This window comes from Anabrus simplex, chromosome 2, assembly GCF_040414725.1.
Source record: "Anabrus simplex isolate iqAnaSimp1 chromosome 2, ASM4041472v1, whole genome shotgun sequence".
NCBI classification, from domain to species: domain Eukaryota; kingdom Metazoa; phylum Arthropoda; class Insecta; order Orthoptera; family Tettigoniidae; genus Anabrus; species Anabrus simplex.
The window spans coordinates 500,530,859-500,557,222 of record NC_090266.1 but is presented as its reverse complement, the minus strand read 5'-3'; the positions used below and the strand labels follow the sequence as shown (position 1 = coordinate 500,557,222).

At 38.9% G+C, this 26,364-nt stretch overlaps 1 protein-coding gene across 3 annotated transcripts in view; it reads left to right on the top strand.

Annotated features, from left to right (window-relative positions):
* LOC136864197 (protein O-linked-mannose beta-1,2-N-acetylglucosaminyltransferase 1) overlaps positions 1-21,942 on the top strand; it is a 652,704-nt gene extending 630,762 nt beyond the window's left edge. For all 3 annotated transcript variants that reach the window (XM_067140873.2, XM_067140872.2, XM_067140875.2), the window contains 2 exons: positions 5,731-5,840; positions 21,037-21,942. In XM_067140873.2, the coding sequence (XP_066996974.1) occupies positions 5,731-5,840; positions 21,037-21,106 (180 nt within the window). In that variant the 3' untranslated portion in view covers positions 21,107-21,942. The remainder of the gene's footprint in view (positions 1-5,730; positions 5,841-21,036) is intronic.
* The last annotated feature ends 4,422 nt before the right edge of the window (positions 21,943-26,364 follow it).

Below are 26,364 nucleotides of genomic sequence, written 5' to 3'. Positions count from 1 at the left end.
TGTCTAGAATATTTTTCCCTCTAGTTGGTTCCATCACTTTCTGATTCAGCTTTCCTTCCCATAATAACTTATTCACCATTTGTTGGTTATGCTTTCTGTCATTTGTATTCCCTTCCCAGTTAATATTTGACTAGTTCAGATCACCCGCTACAATAACGTTCCTCTCTGTATCGTTCCCCACATAGCTATACCGCTTTTCTCGAGAGTTTAATCCTGGTGTAAACAAATAGGCGGAGCACCTTGCCTTTACACGTCGACATAGACGTAGTTGATTCGAGAAGCCACAGTCTCACTCGCTTGACTGTATGCAAGCTCAAAGAAAAGTAGTATGTCGCATTAATTTTATTTTATTTTAGTTTAGTTTATTACATTTAGAGGGTTTGGAAGAGTACGTAATCAAATTAAAATATGGTTGTCATATGCTTTGTTTTATGGCATAGTGATTAAATAACGAGAAATGAAGGCGCAAGGCGTGGTGTAATACAGGAAGTCTTCTCAATGTGGGGGAAAGTCCCAAGCTGTACAGCGTGGAGATAAGGTGTTGCTTGTTGCAGTTGCCTGTGAGTCCATATTCATAGTGAGAGAAATGGAGCAGGAGGTAAGACCTTTGTGTGTAGTAAAGCACAAAAGAGGAAAACCGCTGTGAATGTGTTCATTAAACTAAGTGAACAGAATCCAGGTTTAGTCATTTATTCAGACGTTCAGATCTTCGCACTGTTGTCATATGCGATGCGCAGCCCTATACATCTGAACACGAGACATTGGCAGGGTGGAGGTCGGTACTTCATGCTCAGCGAATCACAACTCTTTCTTTAGCAGAGGTGTGGACATACCATGTTTATATCAAGATTAAACTCTCATGAAAAGACATATAATTACCTTATCAAATAATTTTGCATCAGTGTCAGTGATGTCTTACCTGTATCTAATGTGTTTGAAGACTTGGAAACTGATTTTTTTTCACTATAGTTTAAGATCTTTCATGCCGCACAAAATTAATCCCTTTTTTTAGTTCTTGTAATAATAATCATTGTGTTAATAATGCATTGGTTAAGAGTAAAGCTGATGTGTTGTTATTATTTTTATTATTATTATTATTATTATTATTATTATTATTATTGTTGTTGTTGTTGTTGTTGTTGTTGTTGTTATTGTTATTATTGTTGTTGTTGTTATTATTATTATTATTATTATTATTATTATTATTATTATTATTATTTATATGATCAATTTTAAGAGGAATATGGTGTTTTATTCCAGGACTTTATGGTGTTTAATAGCTATAATAAACACAGCAATCTTAAGGCAGATTTTCATTCAGTATGTACTATTAAATGTACAGGCAGTCAATGATCTGAAATATCATTTGTCACTCTAGTCAAGTTGCAAATTTTGTTTTGGAATGTAAGCTCTCATAATTTGTTTTACTAAGAGATATAATTATAAAGAATTTTGAAAGTTAGTTTACCTTGCATTGGTTTCAACTGAATCACAATAAAACCTGATTTTTAATATGTAATGAAAAGGTTCATGTTTGTGGGTTACTGTAGTCACGTCCTAGTTCGTGAACAATGGGCAACGGCTGAGTGGCCTAGTAAGTGGTCCTGAGAGTCGGGATACCAGTTGCTATGGAATGGGAGTGGGAATCTCGGACATATTCTGAGTCGTGGCCCTCCTTGTGCTCAGGCGGCTAGGACTATGCAATTCACCGGTGGTCCATAACCCGTTAAAGGAGAGATCCTCACTTGGACTATGTGCAAGTAGGGCAGCATCCTGCTTCATGAATTTACCGAGCTCAGAACACTTTAAGCAAGCCTTGGACCTATGGGAGTAGTGGAGTCCCACTCCCATTTGACAGGCGAGGGACTCCTTGGAAACAACTTGGTGAACGAAATGGAATTCGATGGGGAGCTATCAATATTAATGGGGCTTATGGAAGAAAGAAAGTAGAACTGGCTGAGTCAGCAAAGAGGATGCATCTGGATGTGCTAGGAGTAAGTGATATTCGGGTAAGGGGAGATAATGAGGAAGAGATAGGAGATTATAAAGTGTACTTGACGGGTGTTAGAAAGGGAAGGGCAGAGTCTGCGGTAGGGCTCTTTGTCAGGAATACCATTGCACTCAACATAGTTTCTGTTAGGCATGTAAATGAGCGAATGATGTGGGTAGATTTGTCAGTGGGAGGAATTAGGACAAGAATTGTGTCCGTGTATTCACCATGTGAGGGTGCAGATGAGGATGAAGTTGACAAGTTTTATGAAGCATTGAGTGACATCGTGGTCAGGGTCAACAGGAAGGATAGAATACTGCTAATGGGTGATTTTAATGCGAGAGTTGGGAATAGAACTGAAGGATATGAAAGGGTGATTGTTAAATGTGGGGAAGATATGGAAGCTAATGGTAATGGGAAGCTTTTGCTGGACTTCTGTGCTAGTATGGGTTTAGCTGTTACGAATACATTCTTCAAGCATAAGGCTATTCACCGCTACACATGGGAGGCTAGGGGTACCAGATCCATAATAGACTATATCTTAACCGACTTCGAATTCAGGAAATCTGTTAGGAATGTACGAGTTTTTCATGGATTTTTTGATGATACAGACCACTATCTTATCTGTAGTGAACTAAGTATCTCTAGGCCTAGGGTAGAGAAAGTGAAATCTGTCTGCAAATGAATAAGGGTAGAAAGTCTCCAGGACAAGGAAATTAGACAGAAGTACATAGATATGATTAGTGAGAAGTTTCGAACAGTAGACAGTAAGCCGGTTCAGGATATAGAAAGTGAATGGGTGGCATACAGGGATGCTGTAATAGAAACAGCAAGGGAATGCTTAGGAACAACTATGTGTAAAGATGGGAAAAGGCGAACATCCTGGTGGAATGATGAAGTGAGAGCAGCCTGTAAACGTAAAAAGAAGGCTTATCAGAAATGGCTCCAAACAAGGGCCAAGGCAGACAGGGATTGGTACGTAGACGAAAGAAACAGAGCAAAACAAATAGTTGTGGAATCCAAAAAGAAGTCATGGGAAGATTTTGGTAATAACCTGGAAAGGCTAGGTCAAGCAGCAAGGAAACCTTTCTGGACAGTAATAAAGAATCTTAGAAAGGGAGGGGAAAAAGGAAATAAACAGTGTTTTGAGTAATTCAGGTGAACTCATAATAGATCCCAGGGAATCACTGGAGAGGTGGAGGGAATATTTTGAACATCTTCCAAATGTAAAAGGAAATCATCATGGTGGTGTTGCAAACAGCCAAGCTCATGGGGAGGAGGAAAAGGATGTTGGTGAAATTATGCTTGAGGAAGTGGAAAGGATAGTAAATAAACTCCATTGTCATAAGGCAGCAGGAATAGATGAAATTAGACCTGAAATGGTGAAGTACAGTGGGAAGGCAGGGATGAAATGGCTTCATAGAGTAGTAAAATTAGCGTGGAGTGTTGGTAAGGTACCTTCAGATGGACAGAAGCAGTAATTGCACCTATCTATAAGCAAGGGAACAGGAAGGATTGCAACAACAATCGAGGTATCTCATTGATTAGTATACCTGGCAAAGTATTCACTGGCATCCTGGAAGGGAGGGTGCGATCAGTCGTTGAGAGGAAGTTGGATGAAAACCAGTGTGGTTTCAGACCACAGAGAGGCTGTCAGGATCAGATTTTCAGTATGCGCCAGGTAATTGAAAAATGCTACGAGAGGAATAGGCAGTTGTGTTTATGTTTTGTAGATCTAGAGAATGCATATGACAGGGTACCAAGGGAAAATATGTTCGCCATACTGGGGGACTATGGAATTAAAGGTAGATTATTAAAATCAATCAAAGGCATCTATGTTGACAATTGGGCTTCAGTGATAATTGATGGTAGAATGAGTTCTTGGTTCAGGGTACTTACAGGAGTTAGATAAGGCTGTAATCTTTCACCTTTGCTGTTCGTAGTTTACATGGATCATCTGCTGAAAGGTATAAAATGGCAGGGAGGGATTCAGTTAGGTGGAAATGTAGTAAGCAGTTTGGCCTATGCTGACGACTTGGTCTTAATGGCAGACTGTGCCGAAAGCCTGCAGTCTAATATCTTGGAACTTGAAAATAGGTGCAATGAGTATGGTATGAAAATTAGCCTCTCGAAGACTAAATTGATGTCAGTAGGTAAGAAATTCAACAGAATCGAATGTCAGATTGGTGATACAAAGCTAGAACAGGTCGATAATTTCAAGTATTTAGGTTGTGTGTTCTCCCAGGCTGGTAATATAGTAAGTGAGATTGAATCAAGGTGTAGTAAAGCTAATGCAGTGCGCTTGCAGTTGTGATCAGCAGTATTCTGTAAGAAGGAAGTCAGCTCCCAGACGAAACTATCTTTAGATCGGTCCGTTTTCAGACCAACTTTGCTTTACGGGAGCGAAAGCTGGGTGAACTCAGGATATCTTATTCATAAGTTAGAAGTAACAGACATGAAAGTAGCGAGAATGATTGCTGGTACAAACAGGTGGGAACAATGGCAGGAGGGTACTCGGAATGAGGAGATAAAGGCTAATTTAGGAATGAACTCAATGGATGAAGCTGTACGCATAAACCGGCTTCGGTGGTGGGGTCATGTGAGGCGAATGGAGGAGGATAGGTTACCTAGGAGAATAATGGACTCTGTTATGGAGGGTAAGAGAAGTAGAGGGAGACCAAGACGATGATGGTTAGACTCGGTTTCTAACGATTTAAAGATAAGAGGTATAGAACTAAACGAGGCCACAACACTAGTTGCAAATCGAGGATTGTGGCGACGTTTAGTCAATTCCCAGAGTCTTGCAGACTGAACGCTGAAAGGCATAACAGTCTATAATGATATTGTATGTATGTAATGAAGAGGGTTTTGCCCATACTGTAAAAGTGCAGTTTTGCAACTTCATCATTGGAACAACGATGTAAAATGGTCACCTCTGTTGTTGATGTTGATACAGGAATCACAACCAGGTATCACAATGAAATGGAATGTTCAATATTTTTTGATGGGCAGAATGACACCCAGTCCCTCAAGATATTGATGGAGGTTGAGAGGCATAGTGCCCCACAAAAGCCGGTGCTACTGGATGCAGCATTAATAATGGTTATGAGCATTTCAGAAGTGATGAATATGAAACAACGATTAGTGAACGACTTCTCTAGCTCTTTGGCCAAATAGTCAGTGTAGTGACCGTGAGTTCAGAGGGCCCCAGGTTCGATTCCCATCCGGGTCGGGGATTTTCCTCTAGCTCGGGGCTGGGTGTTTTTGTTTGCCTTAATACACATCTTCATTTGCATACAACACATCGCACTACAAACCACCACAGAAACACACAAAAGTGAAAACATCCCTCCATATATGGATGGCATCAGGAAAGGCATCCAACCGTAAATCTGGGCTAAATCCATACAAAGTGCTGACTCCAAGTAATTGGTAAAAGGCCTGGAGGAGGAGGAGGAGGAGGGGGAATGAGGAAGAAGAAGAAGATTGGTTGACGACAGTTCATATTAAAAATGTCATCAGTAATAACATGAATATCTGGATAATTATTAAGTGTGGTAGTTATACAGCGTTCGTAGTGTGAAGTTTAACAAAAGTAATTTGAAAGATATGTTTTAAAATAATTTCTCTGTTATTAAAATACTCGCTCCAGTTAGTTAGCATGCTATATTTAAACTGTAGTTTTGTTGTTTTGCTACTTTAAACTATAGAATCTTTGTCATTAATATTTTCCATTTTAGTGCTTCAAAATATGGGATCTTGATGCCCGAGGCTATCACAAAAGTATGTGGAGAATGCATATGAAGGGCAGCGAGATGCTTGTAATTGGTGTTCCTAATTCGGAGTATGCGTAAGTATACTGTTTTATTTTATACTACCATATTTATTAATCCTTGACTTGGGCTTTATGTGTAAGTACTAAAATAAATAAAAAATATATGTTATTGAATGATATACATTGTGTTACTTAATACTAAATTACTTCATGTAAATGCAATAGTCTTGCATATATCACTGCAGTAGATGTGAAGTGTTTGTGACTTATTCAAGCAGTTTACTCATATATCCATGAGATCATTGTAGACCATCAAACTGGTTTTATGGCTGGATACTAAACATCAAATCAGATGTCTGTGATGAAAAAAATGCTGGCAGTTTGAAGGAGTATGGTATGTTTGTAAAAACATGAAGAAATCTGGAACCGGGCGAGTTGGCCGTGCTGTTTGGGGTGCGCAGCTGTGAGCTTGCATCTGGGAGATAGTGGGTTCGAACCCCACTGTCGGCAGCCCTGAAGATGTTTTTTTGTGGTTTCCCATTTTCACACCAGGCAAATTCTGGGGCTGTACCTTAATTAAGGCCACGGCCACTTCCTTACCACTCCTAGCCCTTTCCTACCCCATCGTTGCCATAAGACCTATCTGTGTCAGTGCGATGTAAAGCAACTAGCGAAAACAAGAAATCTGGAAAGCAATAAAACAGTTTAATATTCATGATAAACTGATACTTTTTTTAGGTTCAATGCAAAATTAAAATTGAAATTGAAAACCAAACCAAACCCCGTGGCACTACAGCCCTTGAAGGGCCTTGGCCTACCAAGTGACCGCTGCTCAGATCGAAGGCCTGCAGATTACGAGGTGTCGTATCGTCAGCACGATGAATTCCCTCGGCCGTTATTCTTGGCTTTGTGGATCAGGGCCGCCATCTCACCGTCAGATAGCTCCTTAATTCTAATCACGTAGGCTGAGTGGACCTCGAACCAGCCCTCAGGTCCGGGTAAAAATCTCTGACCTGGCCGGCAATCAAACCTGGGGCCTCCGGGTAAGAGGCAGGCACGCTACCCTTACACCACAGGCCCGGCTAAAATTGAAATTACTGTGAAAAAATTTAAAAGTCTGGGTCCCAGTATTGAATTAGGTGCAAAATTTAATGTTTTGACATATATCCATGGTATACTCTTGCGCATTGATTATGTAGAGGATTGAACACATTTTAGAAGAAGAAATAAATTCAGGACTCATAATGCAAATAGATTACCTTTGCAGCCAGTCATCTCTTTAAGTTCATAATTACTTTTAGAAATACAAGAATTTACAGTTTACAACATACTTATTATACCAATTCGTATCCATGGTGCATGAAACTAGATAAAGAGCAGGGAAATCTGATGATCTCAAATTATTTCCAAAATCTTAAAGTGCTACATGAAATCTTGGCACTAGTGATGGGATAATCGAAAATAAAATAATCGCTTATTCTGTTCTGAGTCATGGCCCTCCTTGTGCTCAGGCAGCAAGGACTATACAATCCACCGGTGGTCTATAACCCGTTAGAGGAGAGATCCTCACTTGGACTATGTGGAAGTAGGGTAGCATCCTGCTTCATGAATTTACCGAGCTCAGAACATTTTAAGCAAGCCTCGGACCTATGGGAGTAACGGAGTCCCACTCCCATTTGACAGGCGAGGGACTCCTTGGAAACAACTTGGTAAACGAAATGGAATTCGATGGGGAGCTATCAATATTAATGGGGCTTATGGAAGAAAGAAAGTAGAACTGGCTGAGTCAGCAAAGAGGATGCATCTGGATGTGCTACGAGTAAGTGATATACGGAAGGGGAGATAATGAGGAAGAGATAGGAGATTATAAAGTGTACGTGATGGGTGTTAGAAAGGGAAGGGCAGAGTATGGGGTAGGGCTGTTTATCAGGAATACCATTGCACGCAACATAGTTTCTGTTAGGCACGTAAATGAGCGAATGATGTGGGTAGATTTGTCAGTTGGAGGAATTAGGTCTAGAATTGTGTCCGTGTATTCACCATGTGAGGGTGCAGTTGAGGGTGAAGTTGACAAGTTTTATGAAGCATTGAGTGACATTGTGGTCAGGGTCAAGAGCAAGGATAGAATAGTGCTAATGAGCGATTGCAATGCGAGAGTTGCAAATAGAACTGAAGGATATGAAAGGGTGATTTGGTACATGTGGTGAACAACAACAACAACAACAATCGCTACTCATCTGCATTTAGGGCAGTTGCCCAGGTGGCAGATTCCCTGTCTGTTGTTTTCCTAGCCTTTTCTTAAATGATCGCAAAGAAATTGGAAAATTATTGAACATCTCCCCTGGTAAGTTATTCCAATCCCTAACTCCCCTTCCTATAAACAAATATTTGCCCCAATTTGTCCTCTTGAATTCCAACTTTATCTTCATATTATGATCTTTCCTACTTTTAAAGACACCACTCAAACTTATTCGTCTACTGATGTCCTCCCACGCCATATCTCCACTGACAGCTCAGTACATACCACTTAAGGTACTCATCGACACTAGTGATGAAATTTCTGCAAAGTTATTCTATTTTCTTGAAACCTATATCATGGATTCTAAGGGTGCAAACTAGTGGATTTCTGGCATAAAATAATCCAAAATGAATTTCTGTTTTTTTTTTTCCAAAGAAATTTTGAAAAAATAACAAGCATTTTTGGGACGTAATATCTCTGCTCCTATTCAACATAAAAGGCTCATTGTTGCTTCAGATTGCTTTGCAATACATTCTGAGTGTTACATAGCAGAATAGTTTTCGTAGATTTCATAGGGCCAAATTTATTCATGTTTTTCCATAAATTGAATTATTCTCATAGAGAAAAATAATTTAATTGCAGGGGTCCGCACCCTTAATTTCAATGTAATTGTATTATTCTGCTATACAACATAGCTGAGTTATTTAGCTACAATTTAGCTTTTGAATGAAGTTCATATCTCTATTCTAAGTGTAGATTTCATTTGCCAAAATAATGACAAATGCTGAAAAAAATGAAACGTGAGAAAAAGTCACTTAAAGTTGAGATACACATTTAGAGTAAAGTAGCTTACTCCTATGCTCCTAAAAGCCTCCTGATGCATAGGTGGTGCCTTCTTCTCGGGATTTTAGATCAATCGTGTGCTTCCTCCTCGCCCGTAAGTATCACCGACGTTGTTTTTGCTCCGGAGTACACTGATTCAGAGCCACAGTAAGGTGCTCCTTATCTGCGGCACCTACGCTGGACACTGTATACTTGCCTGGACTGATGCCAGCCTTCTTGAGAATGTCCAGTTCTGACGTACAACCGTTGTTAAAGTGGCAAATACTGTCCATTCCTCCAAGTTATAGGGTTTTTCGTCTTGTCTTGTGTTTGATAGCCACACATATTACATGATAATAATATAGAAATGGCCCAGCCAATCTCTTATTATCTACTTCGTTTATTACTAAACTACCACATGTCAAACATTCAGGGCATGCTACAAATAAAATCATGGTATGTAGACATTCTAAATCAAACAGAACGTTCCCAGAACAAAAATTAACATCACTAAATACGTCAGTATTTACAATGTCTGAACCTAACCTATGTGAATCACTTTTTGGCACATGATTATTCACACTATCAGTAACACTTGTTATTTTGAAATTCCGTAGGTGTCTCAGCGTGTTAATTCCCTTGAAACACGTGTGATTTCCTTCTATTTTGCGTACGAGACTTGGAGCCCATCTTTCAAAATATAACATGAAGACCACATGTACAAAATAACTATCACTCACATGACCACGTGGCAAGGAAGAAAGACGTTCTTCCTTTATTCAAAGAATACAACATAGTTAGTGCTTCTATCTGCTGCCCACCAGGAAAACTAACTCATGAGTATGAGAAATCAAGCGTTCAAACACATCCCGCGCTTTGAATGAAATGATATTGAAATATCAAGCCAGAAATTCAAGTTGTCAAAGTGACAGCTGCTGAAACACGTGCGCACCAATCATTTAAATGTATACAAATAAGCTAAATAACAAGAAAACCTATATAAATTATACATTTCTGCAAACTAGATAAAACATACATTCGTATGGGCCAATAAAAAAAATTCCAAAATTTTCTTGAAAATCGCTGTATGGAGGGTCGATGAGTACCTTAATCGAGCAGCTCGTCTCCTTTCTCCCAGGTCTTCCCAGCCCTAACTTTGCAACATTTTTGTAACACTACTCTTTTGTCAGAAATCACCCAGAACAAATCGAGCTGCTTTTCTTTGGATTTTTCCAGTTCTTGAATCAAGTAATCCTGGTGAGGGTCCCATACACTGGAACCATACTCTAGTTGGGGTCTTACCAGAGACTTATATGCCCTCTCCTTTACAGCCTTACTACATCCCCTAAATACCCTCATAACCATGTGCAGAGATCTGTAGCTTTTATTAACAATCATATTTATGTGATTACCCCAATGAAGGTCTTTTCTTATATTAACTCCTAGGTACTTACAATGATCCCCAAAAGGAACTTTCACCTCATCAATGCAGTAATTAAAACTGAGAGGACTTTTCCTATTTGTGAAACACACAATCTGACTTTTAACCCCGTTTATCAACACACCATTGCCTGCTGTCCATCTCACAACATTATCGAGGTCACGTTGCAGTTGCTCACAATCTTGTAACTTATTTATTACTCTGTACATAATAACATCATCTGCAAACAGCCTTATCTCTGTCCGACTCGTTGGCTGAATGGTTAGCATACTGGCCTTCGGTTCAGAGGGTCCCGGGTTCGATTCCCGGCTGGGACGGGAATTTTAACCTTCATGGTTAATTCCAATGGCCCGGAGGCTGGGTGTTTGTGCTGTCCCCAACATCCCTGCAACTCGCACACCACACATAACACTATCCTCCACCACAATAACACGCAGTTACCTACACATGGCAGGTGCTGCCTACCCTCATCAGAGGGTCTGCCTTACAAGGGCTGCACTCGGCTAGAAATAGCCACACAAAATTATTATATAGCCTTATCTCTGATTCCACTTCATTTCACATATCTATATATATAAAATAAGAGTTTTGTCTGTACATTGCTCAGAATTTGGAAAGAATGGCATTTCTGTATCGGTCATGCCCACAGTAACAAGAAAATGCATTTTTTACTTTTCCGTAATTTCTGTCTGTCTAAGTATGTACACGCATCACGAGAAAACGGCTGAAGAGAACTGAATGAAAATCGGAATGTAAAGTTGGGTGATGAACCGCTACAATCTAGGCGATTAATTATTTTAATCACGCTAAGTGAAATGGTAGTTTAGGGGAAAGCCTGAAATTTAATTCTCAAATATTTATGTTATTAGTGGTCGTGTCTTAATGAAAATCGCTAGACAAAGATGGGAAATAATTCGCTACAATATAGGCTATACACGCTGAGAAAAATTATAGTTTAGGGGAAGGCCTAAAATTTAATTGTCAAATATTTATTTTATTAGTGGTCGTATCTTCACGAAAATTGGTATGCAAAGTCGGGGAATAGGTCGCTATAATCTAGGCTATCAATAATGTCATTCGCACTGAGCGAAATGGTAGTTTAGGGGAAGGCCTGAAATGTAATCTATATATAAAATGAGAGTTTTGTCTGTACATTGCTCAGAATTTGAAAAGTATGGTATTTCTGTATCGGTCATGTCCCCGGTAACAAGAAAATGCATTTTTTACTTTTCCGTAATTTCTGTCTGTCTGTCAGTATGTATGTACACGCATCAATAGAAAACGGCTGAAGAGAATTTAATGAAAATCGGTATGTAATGTCGGTTGATGAGCCACTGCAATCTAGGCTACAAATTATTTTATTCACGTTGAGTGAAATGGTAGTTTAGGGGAAGGCCTGAAATGTAATTCTCAAATAAGTTATTTATGTTATTAGTGGTCGTATTGATAAATACTACATAACTAACATAACTTTATTTATGTCGTAAGTTAGTGGTAGTTATGTAAGATGTTATTAAATTTCCGATCACTTATGTCTTATACATTGTTTCCGTACCGCATATAATCAGAGATATTCATGAATTTGGATTTTTGTTATTAAGTCCATATCAGCATCGAGTCACGAGAAAATGGGTAAACAGAATTTAGTGAAAATCGGTATGTAAAGTCTGAGAATAAGGAACTACAGTCTATGATATAAATAATATTGTAGGACACCCTAATATCACAGAGTCGAAAGAAAACTAATGTGAAAGCCTGCAATATAGAAAGCTCATAAACTGTATCAACAATAACATTACTTTGACCATTGTTTGTTGTGATGTGCTTTTTGTCTTCTGTTTCCTCTCATCTCCGATAGATAGTATTACTGCAGCGTACCGAGGTTTTTTTAAATTTGCTTGATGTCGCACCGACACAGGTAGGTCTTATGGTGACGATGGGATAGGAAATGAATAGTGGTGTGAAGGAAGCGGCCTTGGCTTTAAGGTACAGCCTGGTGTGACTGGTGTGAAAATGGGAAACCACGGAATACCATCTTCAGGGTTGCCGGCAGTGGGGTTCGAATCCACTATCTCCCGGATGCAAGCTCACGGCTGCGCGCCCCTAACCTCGCGGCCAACTCGCCTGGTCGTACCGACTGTAACAGCGTGCGTGTATATTGGCGGAAAGTAGCTGGGGAGTAAGATAACTTTCTTCTTTAGCATGCCATTCCTCTGGTTCATACATTTTTCTGATATATCTGGTACGTAACTCACTGGTTCATCATAGTATTCGAGCTATTCAATCCCTACTCTGAGGCACTGATTGGAACGAGTAGTGTGCATATTTAATGGAATAATGACAGAGGAGTGTCCACGGCAGTCTGCGACCTTGTTATTCCAGCTCTGGAACTTTGGACTGTTAGATCAGCACCGTAGTATTGTTCGTTTAAAGTGAGAAAGTGTGCGGTTTTTCACCTGAGCGAGTATTTTATATAACATTGCTTTTAATTGCTACATTCCTACTGACGTTTTTGTAATGACCTATGTTGACTTCAGTTAGGAAAACCACCAAGTCAGTCTTTCTGAGAATCCCGTAGCGAAGCACGGGTACATCAGCTAGTCATTGATATATATAAGGAAACATAAAGGTCCAATAATACTGCCTTGAGGAATTCCCCTCTTAATTATTACAGGATCAGATAAAGCTTCGCCTACTCTAATTCTCTGAGTTCTGTTTTCTAGAAATATAGCCACCCATTCAGTCACTCTTTTTTCTAGTCCAATAGCACTCATTTTTGCCAGTAGTCTTCCATGATCTACCCTGTCAAATGCGCTAGATAGGTCAATCACATTGTAGTCCATTTGGCCTCCTGAATCCAGGATATCTGCTATTTCTTGCTGAAATCCTACAAGCTGAGCTTCAGTGGAATAACCTTTCCTAAACCCAAACTGCCTTCTGTCAAACCAGTTATTAATTTTGCAACCATGTCTAATATAATCAGAAAGAATGCTTTCCCAAAGCTTACATGCAATGCATGTCAAACTGACTGGCCTGTAATTTTCATCTTTATGTCTATCACCCTTTCCTTTATACACAGGGGCTACTATAGCAACTCTCCATTCATTTGGTATAGCTCCTTCAACCAAACAATAATCAAATAAGTAGGCTTATTTCAGTTATAGTACTGTATCCCAATCCATTTCCTTTAGTATATCCCCAGAAATCTTATCAATTCCAGGTGCTTTTCTAGTTTTCAACTTTTGTATCTTACTGTAAATGTCATTGTTATCATAGGTAAATTTTAATACTTCATTAGTATTACTCACCTCCCCTATCTGGACATTGTCCTTGTAACCAACAATCTTTAAATACTGCTGACTGAATACTTCTGCCTTTTGAAGATCCTCACATACACGCTCCCCTTGTTCATTAATGATTCCTGGAATGTCCTTCTTTGAACCTGTTTCTGCCTTAAAGTAGCTATACATACCCTTCCATTTTTCACTAAAATTTGTATGACCATCAATTATGTTTGCCATCATGTTATCCTTAGCTGACTTCTTTGCTAGATTCAATTTCCTAGTAAGTTCCTTCAATTTCTTACTTCCATAACTATTTCTAACTCTATTTCGTTCCAACCTACACCTCCTTCTTAGTCTCCTTACTTCTCTGTTATAATATAGTGGATCTTTACCATTCCTTACCACCTTTAAACCTTTTTTCACATTCCACAATAATTGCTTTAAACCCATCCCAGAGTCTGTTTACATTTTCATTTACCATTTTCCAGCAATCATATTTACTTTTTTTTTTTTCTCCCTCATGCCTGTTTTATCAGCCATATGGTACTGCCTAATAGTCCTAATTTTAATACCTTCCTTATTTCACATTTATTTTTAACAACAACTTAAAAAGCTTCATGATCACAAATACCATCTATTACTTTGGTTTCTCTATAGAGCTGATCTGGTTTTATCAGCACCACATCCAAAATATTCTTCCCTCTAGCTGGTTCCATCACTTTCTGAATCAGCTGCCCTTCCCATATTAACTTATTTGCCATTTGTTGTTCATACTTCCTGTCGTTTGCATTACCTTCCCAATTGACATTTGGTAAATTGAGATCACCTGCTACTATCATATTCCTTTCCATATCATTTCCAACATAGCTGATTATCTTATCAATAATTCTGAATCAGCGTCAGCGCTACCCTTTCCCGGTCTGTACACTCCAAATACATCAAGTTGCCTATTATCTTTAGAGATGAGCCTTACACCCAGAATTTCATGTTTTTCATCCTTAACTTTTTCGTAGCTTACAAATTCTTCTTTCACCAGAATGAATACTCCCCTCCTACTATTCCTATCCTATCTCTACAACACACACTCCAGTTCCGTGAGAATTTTTCTGCATCCAATTATATCACTTCTCAGCCATGATTCAACTCCTATTACAATATCTGGTAATGGAAGCTAATAGGAATGGGAAGCGTTTGCTGGACTTCTGTGCTAATATGGGTTCAGCTGTTACGAATACATTCTTCAAACATAAGGCTATTCACCGCTACACGTGGGAGGCTAGCGGTACCAGATCCATAATGGACTATATCTTAACCGACTTAGAATTCAGGAAATCTATTAGGAATATACGAGTTTTCCGGGGATTTTTCGATGTTACAGACCACTATCTTATCTGTAGTGAACTAAGTATCTCTAGGCAAACGAATAAGGGTAGAAAATCTCCAGGATGAGGTAATTAGACAGAAGTACATGGATATGATTACTGAGAAGTTTTGAACAGTAGACAGTAAGCAGGTTCAGGATATAGAAAGAGAATGGGTGGCATACAGGGTTGCTGTAGTAAAAACAGGAAGGGAATGCCTAGGAACAACTGTGTGTAAAGATGGGAAAAGGCGAACATCCTGGTGGAATGATGAAGTGAGAGCAGCCTGTAAACGTAAAAAGAAGGCTTATCAGAAATGGCTCCAAACAAGGGCCAAGGCAGACAGGGATTGGTACGTAGATGAAAGAAACAGAGCAAAACAAATAGTTGTGGAATCCAAAAAGTAGTCGTGGGAAGATTGTGGTAATAACTTGGAAAGACTAGGTTAAGCAGAAGGGAAACCTTTTTGGACTGTAATAAAGAGTATTAGGAAGGGAGGGAAAAAGGAAATGAACAGAATTTTGAGTAATTCGGGTGAACTCATAATAGATTCCAGGGAATCACTGCAGAGGTGGAGGGAATATTTTGAACAGCTTCTCAATGTGAAAGGAAATCTTTCTGGTGGTGTTACGAACAGCCAAGCTCATTGGGAGGAGGAAGATGGTGTTGGTGAAATTACGCTTGAGGAAGTGGAAAGGATGATAAATAAACTCCATTGTCATAAAGCAGCAGGAATAGATGAAATTAGACCTGAAATGGTGAAGTATAGTGGGAAGGCAGGGATGAAATGGCTTCATAGAGTAGTAAAATTAGCATGGAGTGTTGGTAAGGTACCTTCAGATTAGACAAAAGCCGTCACTGCACCTATCTATAAGCAAGAGAACAGGAAGGATTGCAAAAACTATCGAGGTATCTCATTGATTAGTGTACCAGGCAAGGTATTCACTGGCATCTTGGAAGGGAGGGTGCGATCAGTAGTTGAGAGGAAGTTGGATGAAAACCAGTGTGGTTTCAGACCACAGAAGTGCTGTCAGGATCAGATTTTCAGTATGTGTCAGATAATTGAAAAATGCTATGAGAGGAATAGGCAGTTGTGTTTATGTTTCGTAGATCATGAGAAAGCATATGATAGGGTACCGAGTACCCCATACTGGGGAACTACAGAATTAAAGGTAGATTATTAAAATAAATCAAAGGCATCTATGTTGACAATTGGGCTTCAGTGAGAATTGATGGTAGAACGAGTTCTTGGTTCAGGGTACTTACAGGGGTTAGACAAGGCTGTAATATTTCACCTTTGCTGTTCATAGTTTACATGGATCATCTGCTGAAAGGTATAAAATGGCAAGGAGGGATTCAGTTAGGTGGAAATGTAGTAAGCAGTCTGGCCTATGCTGACGACTTGGTCTTAATGCCAGATTGTCCCGAAAGCCTGCAGTCTAATATCTTGGAACTTTAAAATAGGTGCAACGTGTATGGTATCAAAATTAGCCTTTCAAAGACTAAATTAATGTCAGTAGGTAAGTAATTCAACAGAATTGAATGTCAGATTGGTGATACAAAGCTAGAACAGGTCGATAATTTCAAGTATTAAGTTGTGTGATCTCCCAGGATGGTAATATAGTAAGTGAGATTGAATCAAGGTGTAGTAAAGCTAATGCAGTCAGCTCGCAATTGCGATCAACATTATTCAGTAAGAAGGAAGTCAGCTCCCAGAAGATACTATCTTTACTTTGGTCTGTTTTCAGACCACCTTTGTTTTACGGGAGCGAAAGCTGGGTGGACTCAGGATATCTTATTCATAAGTTAGAAGTAACAGACATGAAAGTAGCAAGAATGATTGCTAGTACAAACGGGTGGGAACAATGGCAGGAGGGTACTCAGCATGAGGAGATAAAGGCTAATTTAGGAATGAACTCGATGGATGAAGCTGTACGCATAAACTGGCTTCAGTGGTGGCGTCATGTGAGGCGGATGGAGGAGGTTAGGTTACATAGGAGAATAATGGACTTTGTTATGGAGGGTAAGAGAAGTAGAGGGAGACCAAGACGACGATGGTTATACTCGGTTTCTAACGATTTAAAGATAAGAGGTATAGAACTAAATGAGGCCACAGCACTAGCTGCAAATAGAGGTTTGTTGCGATGTTTAGTAAATTCACAGAGGCTTGCAGACTGAACGCTGAAAGGCATAACAGTCTTTAATGATCATGTATATATGTAATGTTATTAATTTGAAAATCCATTTGAATGATTGGGGCAATTGAAGAGTGAAGGCTTTTGAAATAATCAAATGAAAAGTAATTCCAATGTTGTCATCAACTCTTCAATCTCATCACAGGAAAATTAAAATTACCTATCTCCATTCCCTTACAGGAAGTGTGTGGATAGGATGAGCAGTATCTGATAAGCCTTCCAAAATTAATACGAACTCATGTTCCACATGTATGAATGAGTCATGCACTCAGATGCCATTACTGAAAATGCACAGATTAATATATTGCATCACATGGCCATGCAGTTACCCAAAGTGCAATGTTATATTATTGACTACTTGGCTCACAAAATTTATGAAGTTATAAATTAAAATTCGTCAGAATTTTCTCTAAAATATGACAAAGTCGCTATCTTTGAAATTCTGTCACCAAATGACTTCAGAAAGACTCCAGATCGCTGATGACGATGATCAGGATATTTTGTGATAGTGATTCTTGCCCCAGTCAAGAAAATGTGTAAATGGTTAATACAAATTAATGTGGGGTGAAAACAATGAAAGGAAAGGCGGTGGTTACTGTTTTAAGGGCGAGTACAACTGGGCAACCATCCTCTATTAGTACTAATCAGAAGAAAAAATGGTAGGTGTCCAATACTTCAAAAAATGAAGGTATCAGGCAAAGAAAGAGAGGACCATGAAGGGCATGAAAATGAAGGATTCCTAGACCTTTGAAACCTAATACCGTTGGGGTAGGAGAAGTACAAGAGTTGACTAAGGAAGGTCGGTTAGGATCTCTCAACCACTGATCGTACCCTCCCTTACAAGATGCCAGTGAATACTTTGCCTGATATACTAATGAATGAGATACATCGATAGTTGTTGCAATCTTTCTTGTTCCCTTGCTTGTACAGTAGATAGGTGCAATTACTGCTTTTGTCTAATCTGAAGGTACCTTACCAACACTCCATGCTCGTCTTTTATTCTATGAAGCCATTTCATCCCTGCCTTCCCACTATACTTCACCATTTCAGGTCTAATATATGACAATGGAGTTTATTTTCCATCCTTTCCACTTCCTCAAGCATAATTTCACCAACATCACATCTCTCCTCCCCATGAGCTCGGTTGTTCGTGACACCACCATGAAGATTTCCTTTTACTTTGAGAAGATATTCTAAATATTCCCTCGACTTCTCCAGTGATTCCCTGGGTTCTATTATGAGTTCGCCTGAATTACCCAAAACTTAAAATACAGAGGTAATATATCTGTGTAATATTTGAAACTTTAACTATTGGTTGTTAATGTCAGGAAGAGAAAATATTAATATAATAGTATATTAGAGGTCCATGAAACAAACACTGTGTGCTAGCTATTGAAGCTGCTACTGTAGTAGGAATATGACCAATTTCTGTAAAATAAACAGAGCAGCCTCTGACAAGGGAACATCCACAATGGTGAAGTCGCCGATCACGATGAAACTTAGCAAACACATTGAGGTACATGTAAAAACAATGCCAGCATCAATTTTAGGCACCAACATTCATTAGCGCGTTAACTAAGGGGGCTAAAGGTTGCGACATTTCAAGTTCTCCGCGAACAGCGATGAATTCCTCCTGACCAACGCTTAGCCAGAACACTGCTTTGTGCCACACCTCTGCTCCTCCTCCCCTCCGCCCTGCCTGGTTCAGCACCTGTCGTTTCCCTCTCCCCGCGCTGCCGTCTGCTTAGCTGTCGAACAGAACCTGTGCTACACTGCGTACGCTATCAGCCTTCCTCATAGCTCTCCCTTGGAATTTCCACATTGTATAGGCAGTTTACATTGTTGTACCAGTTCGAACAGTAGCCATGTACACTTTTACGTATGTAACTGCCATTGTACCCAGAAGACTGTAGTGTGATACTTTAATATGGCTACTTGTTGAATACATAGACCTCTGTCAGCTATAGCGCAAAAGTACGAGTAAGTAGGACTACATCTCTGCCTGTGATTACGGTATATCTACTGCATATATAAATGCACATCTTTATTTCTTTTTAAAGACTTTGCTTATTACGTCAATCATTCCATGTCATATTCATATCAAAGTTGTCTGTGCATTTAATTGATTTATGTTCGACAACCATGGCTGCAATTGAAATGTGTTGTGCCTTTCACTGCAAAACATAAATACATCGTTCAATACAAGCACAAATAAAAACATTATATCTAAATTCCTTATACCAGAGTACATAATACGGGAAATACCAGCAGTTTCTGAGTTTATAATTGCTGTTGTTCGTGATTTCGTTTCGTTATGACACAACTGATAGCGTACACAAAATGGGGGTAGGGGAGTGGACTTGAAAAGAAGGTCTGGACCTGTAACCATATTTTGATATCCCGAGGTACAACATCTCATTACATTCATTGAGATCCTCTACCCGGGCACGTAATTTCTTTAAATAAAAGGATATTTAACGTTGTTTCAAGGTGGGTGATTTATTTTAATAAATTTCATATGTATGTCCACTCTAAATGACACTACCGACAGCTTCTAGGTGTTTCAGACGTAAATAATAATTTAAGCCTAGGTCGGACGCGGTACCTTATACCACGTTTGTCCACACCCGATGGTGCTTAACTCGGGGTTGTACCCACGAATTGACAACCCACCGGAATTAGCAGGAATGAAAATATAACATTTGCATAAAATATGAGTAAATACGTTTAGGTTATTTATTATCATTATGTGTGAAACGGAATGTGATTTAAAGGATTTCAATAATTATAGTACGTAAAGAAGCAAAATATAGCGCCGGTCTCGTTCCACAGCCAAGCAGCCGGCAAGCGCGAGGAGAAGGGAGGGTAACGTGCCGGGGAGAACCACTTGGAGGGTAAAAGGCGGTGCAGAGGGTGTGTCTCCAGACGGGAAGTGTGTGTGCCGGCTTAGCATTGGCCAGCAGGCATTCATCGCTGATCGCGCAGAACTTGAAATGTCGCAACTTTTAGGCCCCTTAGTTAACGCGCTAATGAATGTTGGCGCCTAAAATTGATGCTGGCATTGTTTTTACATGTACCTCAATGTGTTTGCTAAGTTTCATCGCGATCAGCGACTTCACCATTGTGGATGTTCCCTTGTGAGTGTGTCTTTATTCCAGCCTTTTCATCTCTATACCACTAATGCAATTACATATGCTTTTGTCTATTGTAATGTTTAAAGTGTATAATACTTGTTTACAAACATGGTTAGGTACTTGTAATATTTATTTAAAGTTTCTTACAGATTACTGAAATATCCCTGAAAATTTTCTGATCTTGGACTTTTGTATTAGCTACAGCAAAACCTACTTTATGGTAATACTAGGCTCTGAGAAATGGAAGGCAATTCCCCCCACCACATCTCCAGATTAGTTAAATAGTTTGACAAAAAGGGGGGAAAGTGAGAATTTACTAATTTTACTCTGCATCTTTTCTTATGGCGCAAGTCAGTTTTTTACAGCATATTGTCAGAAAAATAACTTCTACAAATAGGCTACGGCAGTGAGAGTTCGTAAACATTCTGGATGCACTGCACTTCCTTGTGAGTGATTATTCTCCCATGCTGACATGAAAATAATCAGCATCATTATTAATTTGCCTGAAATTGGCAATAGATACTGTGTGTGTGTTCAAAGACCATACAATGACCTTTTTTTCCTTTCAAAGAGAGAACTGTGATTGAAATGGTGTGAAGGTCCTTCCACTATTTGGGGAGCGAACTACAATGAGTTGCCACTTCAAGTATGTACCATGCAGTACAGTTCTTAAGTGATCTGGAAGGACTTACTACATCATAATAATGATATAGTAATGCATTGATCTTTCTTTTTTTTTTTTAATAAGTTACATATTATGTGACTAATGTGCATTTGGTTTTTTTCTCTTTATAGCAAATACAAGCCATCAAACATCACACCCATTTATTTGGAACCTCAAAAAGAGAAGAATAAAATTAGGTAGCAGGAAATTGGAGCTTCAAGGCTTTTTTCCCAACTCGCGTTGCCATAATGCCGAGCCGTCTGTGTTATCTACGCTATGTCATGTGTTGAAGCATGTGTGGACAGGTGTGGTGTTGGAAGATGCTCCATGATCTTTTATAACTGTGAAAAGAGACTTAACATCAAGTTTCTCATGAAGCACCATACTTGAATTCCATATGATGCCAAACCTGACCTTGTTACTGTGTTCTTGTGCATATTGCTGTTGTGTGCTATGCTGACAATAAAAAGTGAGGCAATTGGTGAGAGTGGAGTAGCATGAATGGATGTGTGTGTGGAATTGTGGAAATGTGACTGAATGGTATTCGTAAGACTAACTGAGGAAATATTAATGACATGTTAGTTAACTTGAACTGAGCAAGTTTCATTATTAAAGCTTGCAGAGAACAGGTTCCAACGAGAAATATGTGAGCAATGTTGGTGGCATTCCCTGTCTTGTTCCTTATTCCCAAAAAGAAATGTTTCCAAGTTACAATAATTGATAAACTGTAGTGATTTTTCACAAGAAATGTTACTGGAAACCATGCTGAAAAATATTAGCGTGAAGTTAATGAATATATTTGTAACATAAATACAAATTATATGTAATAAAAATTGTTATTTTACTAAATGAACTCCATAGTTATGGTGCAGCTATTGGTATCCACATTCGGCATATTTTACATGAAGATTCAAATTTGCTTTAGAAGTGATGCCAGTCAAGTTGCTATTGACATATTGCAATTGTGATTTTTCAGCATGCAAAGTTTATTTTCATATTGAATAAAGTCTCCTTAAGTACCAAAAATAAATTGTATACTGATAAATTGAATGTTTTATTTAATATCATTTTCCTTATTAACTCTACTTGATGCAATGGTATGTGGTAAGTAAGTAAATTAGTATCCCATCCATCTTATGTGGAATATAGAATTTAATTAATAAAGATTATCTTTGATAACTATGAGTTCTGTAGTTCTTAAAATAGAAAGCATCAGTTTACACATTGTAGTTTTTCATTTGTCAGAAAGCACATTGACCATTTCCATTCAAGGAACAAATGAGAAATAGTTTATTAGACCAAGCTGGGTACAAAAATGTAGAGCAGAAGGTTGACCTACATAGGCAAGGATGTAGTATACTAGAACATTATACAGTATTTTAATGTACATCTCCGTAGCTCAACAGTTAGCACTATTATCTAACGTCCTAGGAAGACCGGGTGCAATTCCTATTACAGCCAGAGATTTAAAATTGGCAGGAGGGCTGGGATGTGGTTGCAGAAGGTGCAGTTGCTCGGAAGAAAAAAAGAATGAGCACATGGTATTGTACGTTCCTCGCTTTTAATATTTTATCAGACAATTTTAATAATAATGTTATTGGATTTACCTCTCACTAACTAGTGTACTTCTACAGCTTTTGGACATGCCGAAGTGCTGGTATTTTGTATTAAAATTTACGACTAATTTATTGAAAACCACCTGTTCAATACTTTACAGCACCCTTCACAAGCTAGACTTGCTATCCAACCAGCATTTTCACTTCGAATGTTATTAATACTCTCATTTTAACAAGGAGAAGATTTTAATCTACAGAATATTTTAGCTAATCCACAAATCATTTTAAGGTAAGTGTATTGATTTCTTGAACATACTGAAAAATCTGTTGTAAATATTTTGACTCCTATTTGACTTCAATTGTCAATCTAGTGTCAATATTATGTATGTTAATACTATTTTCACATTGTCTCCATTAGATGGGAACACAAATATGATAAACCATTGAAACGTTAAGACAATCTAAAGTATGACCATAATGTTCTTATACATCATTGTAAATCATTGTAAACAACTAGTTTCTAAGGATAATTTTAAATATAACATTCATTCCTGAGCTCTGACTTAAGCGTGTAGAATTTATGGCTGATGTTGCCTGCTATGACAGGTGAAACATGTACCATAACAATCTTAATAGAATGATTATATCATAGTCATTGTTACGGAGATATCCGTGGTAGTTAAAGGTGAAAGAAGGTGCGGGCTGGAATAGGTCTCAACTACAAAAGTTTGAAAGATGAATTAAAATTTCAACAAGGTTATATTTTCAAAACTTAACAATGGTAACATAGAATTTTGAGCTTAATAACAAATAACAAAATAACAAAATCAGGTACCAGAGTAGCTTTACAAGGTAAGCCCGATTTTCGGGTTCTTACCAGTTCTGGGATTCGTGCCCCAAGTTACAATTCCTCAGCCCTCAGCTCACAACCACATGTACCCAACAGGCAGAAAACCCTTAATTACATGGAGCTCTTGCTCGCACTTTACATCTCAAGCCTCTCTAAGGCCCTTTCATCACAACACCATAAAGAGCTGACCCGCTCTCAATTTTACAAGCCTATCAAAGGCCACAACAAACTTCACTCCTAACTGCCCTCAAGGCACACATACAGTGAAACAGGGGTATCTAATACCCAACCTACAGGGCCTTTGCATGAAGAAAACAAAACATCAGGATGAGTTACTGGCCCAAAGTACAGAAAGAACTGGAGGCGAGAACTTGCACTCCTAAATACACTTTTTAAAACCTAAGTGGCTCTAGGCCGATACACAGGGGCTAATCCCAAGCTAGGGAGGTGACCCATATGAGAAAACTTTAATACATTAAGGAAGAGAAGAAACGGTTATGAAAACGTAGTCACCTCAATTTCAAAATGAAGGGGAGTTCGAGAGGGTAAAGCACTCTCTATCCCCGCTTTACAGTGAAAGCGATTTGTAGTTTTCACATACACAGAAGAGGAATTTACATTTTAAAGTGGTAGGTTACATATGAAAGGTTTCGAACCCTCCCCAAGAGTTAAACTGCTGAGCTAGCAATAAATAAAGATGTTAAAAGGCCATTACCTTGTTGAAGAGCTGCTGCTTGAAGAAAGAGGCGCTTCCCGCCCCCTGCTACATATCCACACACTAAGCTAGATGTTACTGAAGTGGCCAGGAGACCAGAAAATCAGCAGTTATTATACCCTCGTGGAAAATTCGAGACCTTTCAGGAATGAGTAGACACCCCCCCCCCCCCTCAATTTTATTGGTAGACAAATAATTACACATGGAAATTCAAAGAAGAAAGCAATGATTGGAGGAAAATTAATTACAGAAATTCGTGATTGGCTAAATTCAAAACAGGCAGATAGAAAGGATTAATGTTGCCAACCCACAAACCACAGGACAAAATTTAGTAAAGACAAAACTTATGAATACAAAATTTCTTCAAGAAGGTACATTCCTTTACACCAGAGTGCTTTATCATAGTTTTTGGTAGAGACATCTGTTAGAGAATGTCCACACTTCTTGATCCATGAAAAACAAAAGCAAATCAAAAACACTCAGTGACATCTTCTGATAAACCGTAGAATTAGTTCAGAGCTTCTCCTGTAGAGGAGTTTCAGTTGGTGCAAGATTTGAACTTGCGTCGTAGAGATGTACCACCCGGTACAGTCATAAAGACTGTAAAGTATTGAACAGGTAGATTTCAATTTTTAAGAAAACTGTAAAGTACTGTACAGGTTGTTTTCAATAAATTAGTTGTAAATTTTAATATATTGACTTTCAGTATGGTTTAATAATGAAATTAATCACATCCTGGAATTTGGGCCTGCAGAAGATTTTTAATGTGCCAGTAAATCTACTGACACGAGACTGACATATTTGAGCACCTTCAAATACCACCAAACTGAGTTGGTATCAAACCTGCCAAGTTGAGCTCTGAAGGCCAGTGCTTTACCGCCTGAGCTTCCCAGCCCGACAATTGCACAGTTCAAATTATTATTAAAATACAATTCACCTCCCATGTAGATACAAACATATCTATTGGTTCAATTGCTTCTGAGAAAAAAATGTACCTATGAGGAACTAATATAATACCATGCACTCGTTCTTTTCTTGAACAACTGTATATGCAACTATCCCCCACTGGAGGTGTTCCTGAAAAGAGCTGCACCACCTCGAGGAATATAGGGACACAAGTTTGTCTGGCTCCATTGCTGTGTTGTCAGCATCTTGGCCTTCGGTCCCTGGGGCCCCAGGTTTTATTCCTGGCTGGGTCGAGGAATTTTAATCCAACACAGTTAATTCCCTTTACTTGAGGAGTAAATGACTTTGCTGTCCCAAACATTCTTGCAACTCCACACAACACTATCGTCCACCACACTAACACTCAGTTTCGCATACACAGATTATGCCACCCACCCTTGTCAGAGGGTCTGACTTACAAGGGTTGCATTAGTCTAGCAACAGCCAGTTGAAATTAGTATTAATATAAATTTTAATAATAAGCCATCATTAGTAAGGAACAAATAGTCAAATGTAAGGTGATATTGTAGACATTAAACGCCCTAAAGTCAACTGACTGAAGTAAGAGGGCTTGATAACATGCACAGTTCATCAGTCCTTGGTGTAGACTAGTGTTCATTAAAATCTCGGGACAGAAATATTCATTTCATTTAAGGAAATCAGAACTGCCTAGTACCAGCTTTCACTCTCCCTCTCATTGGTCAGATCCATGCTGAAGCATAACACACAGACACACCTGAAGAGCGAGGGGAGAGAGCGAATGACAGGAGATCTAACATGAACCAAACATGCACAGAGGAGAAGGTACTTGCTTCCCTGCCTGCCCACACGCCTCCTGGCGCGATCTGGAATATGTGGTAAGAGAGGGGGTTGAAGGAACCACACGCACTCATATGTCATTTCATTGGCAGTCAAATTCTCCTATTTCTTTGTACATTAGAAGTCCGTTATAGCGAGAATTCATGCTGGCGAAAAATTTACTCGCTATAACGGATTGTCGTTATATCCGATTTTTGTATAAAAGTCGGCAAAACCTTCATGCACTTTAAAATCGGTATGAAACGGCAATCAGTTTGTCAAAACGTGCGTTTCCGAGGATGATATCCACACTACGGCTTACTTGTTTGTTTCGTAATCCGATACTACGTGAAGGTGTATGTTTAATTTCATTCTGAAAAAAATATAGTGCCGTATATCTCCGAATCCAAGATGAACCCCACTTTTTCCTTCAAAAAATTTAAATCAGGAGCCCTAGGCATTTTAGACTACTTTTACACGCCGAAAATTGACTTTCGTCACGCTGTACTTCTTTATTTTTGGCGGCCACACAATTATTCTTTATTTCCGCGGGTTTAAGGACCATTAACTTAACATTGGCATCATAATACCGAAG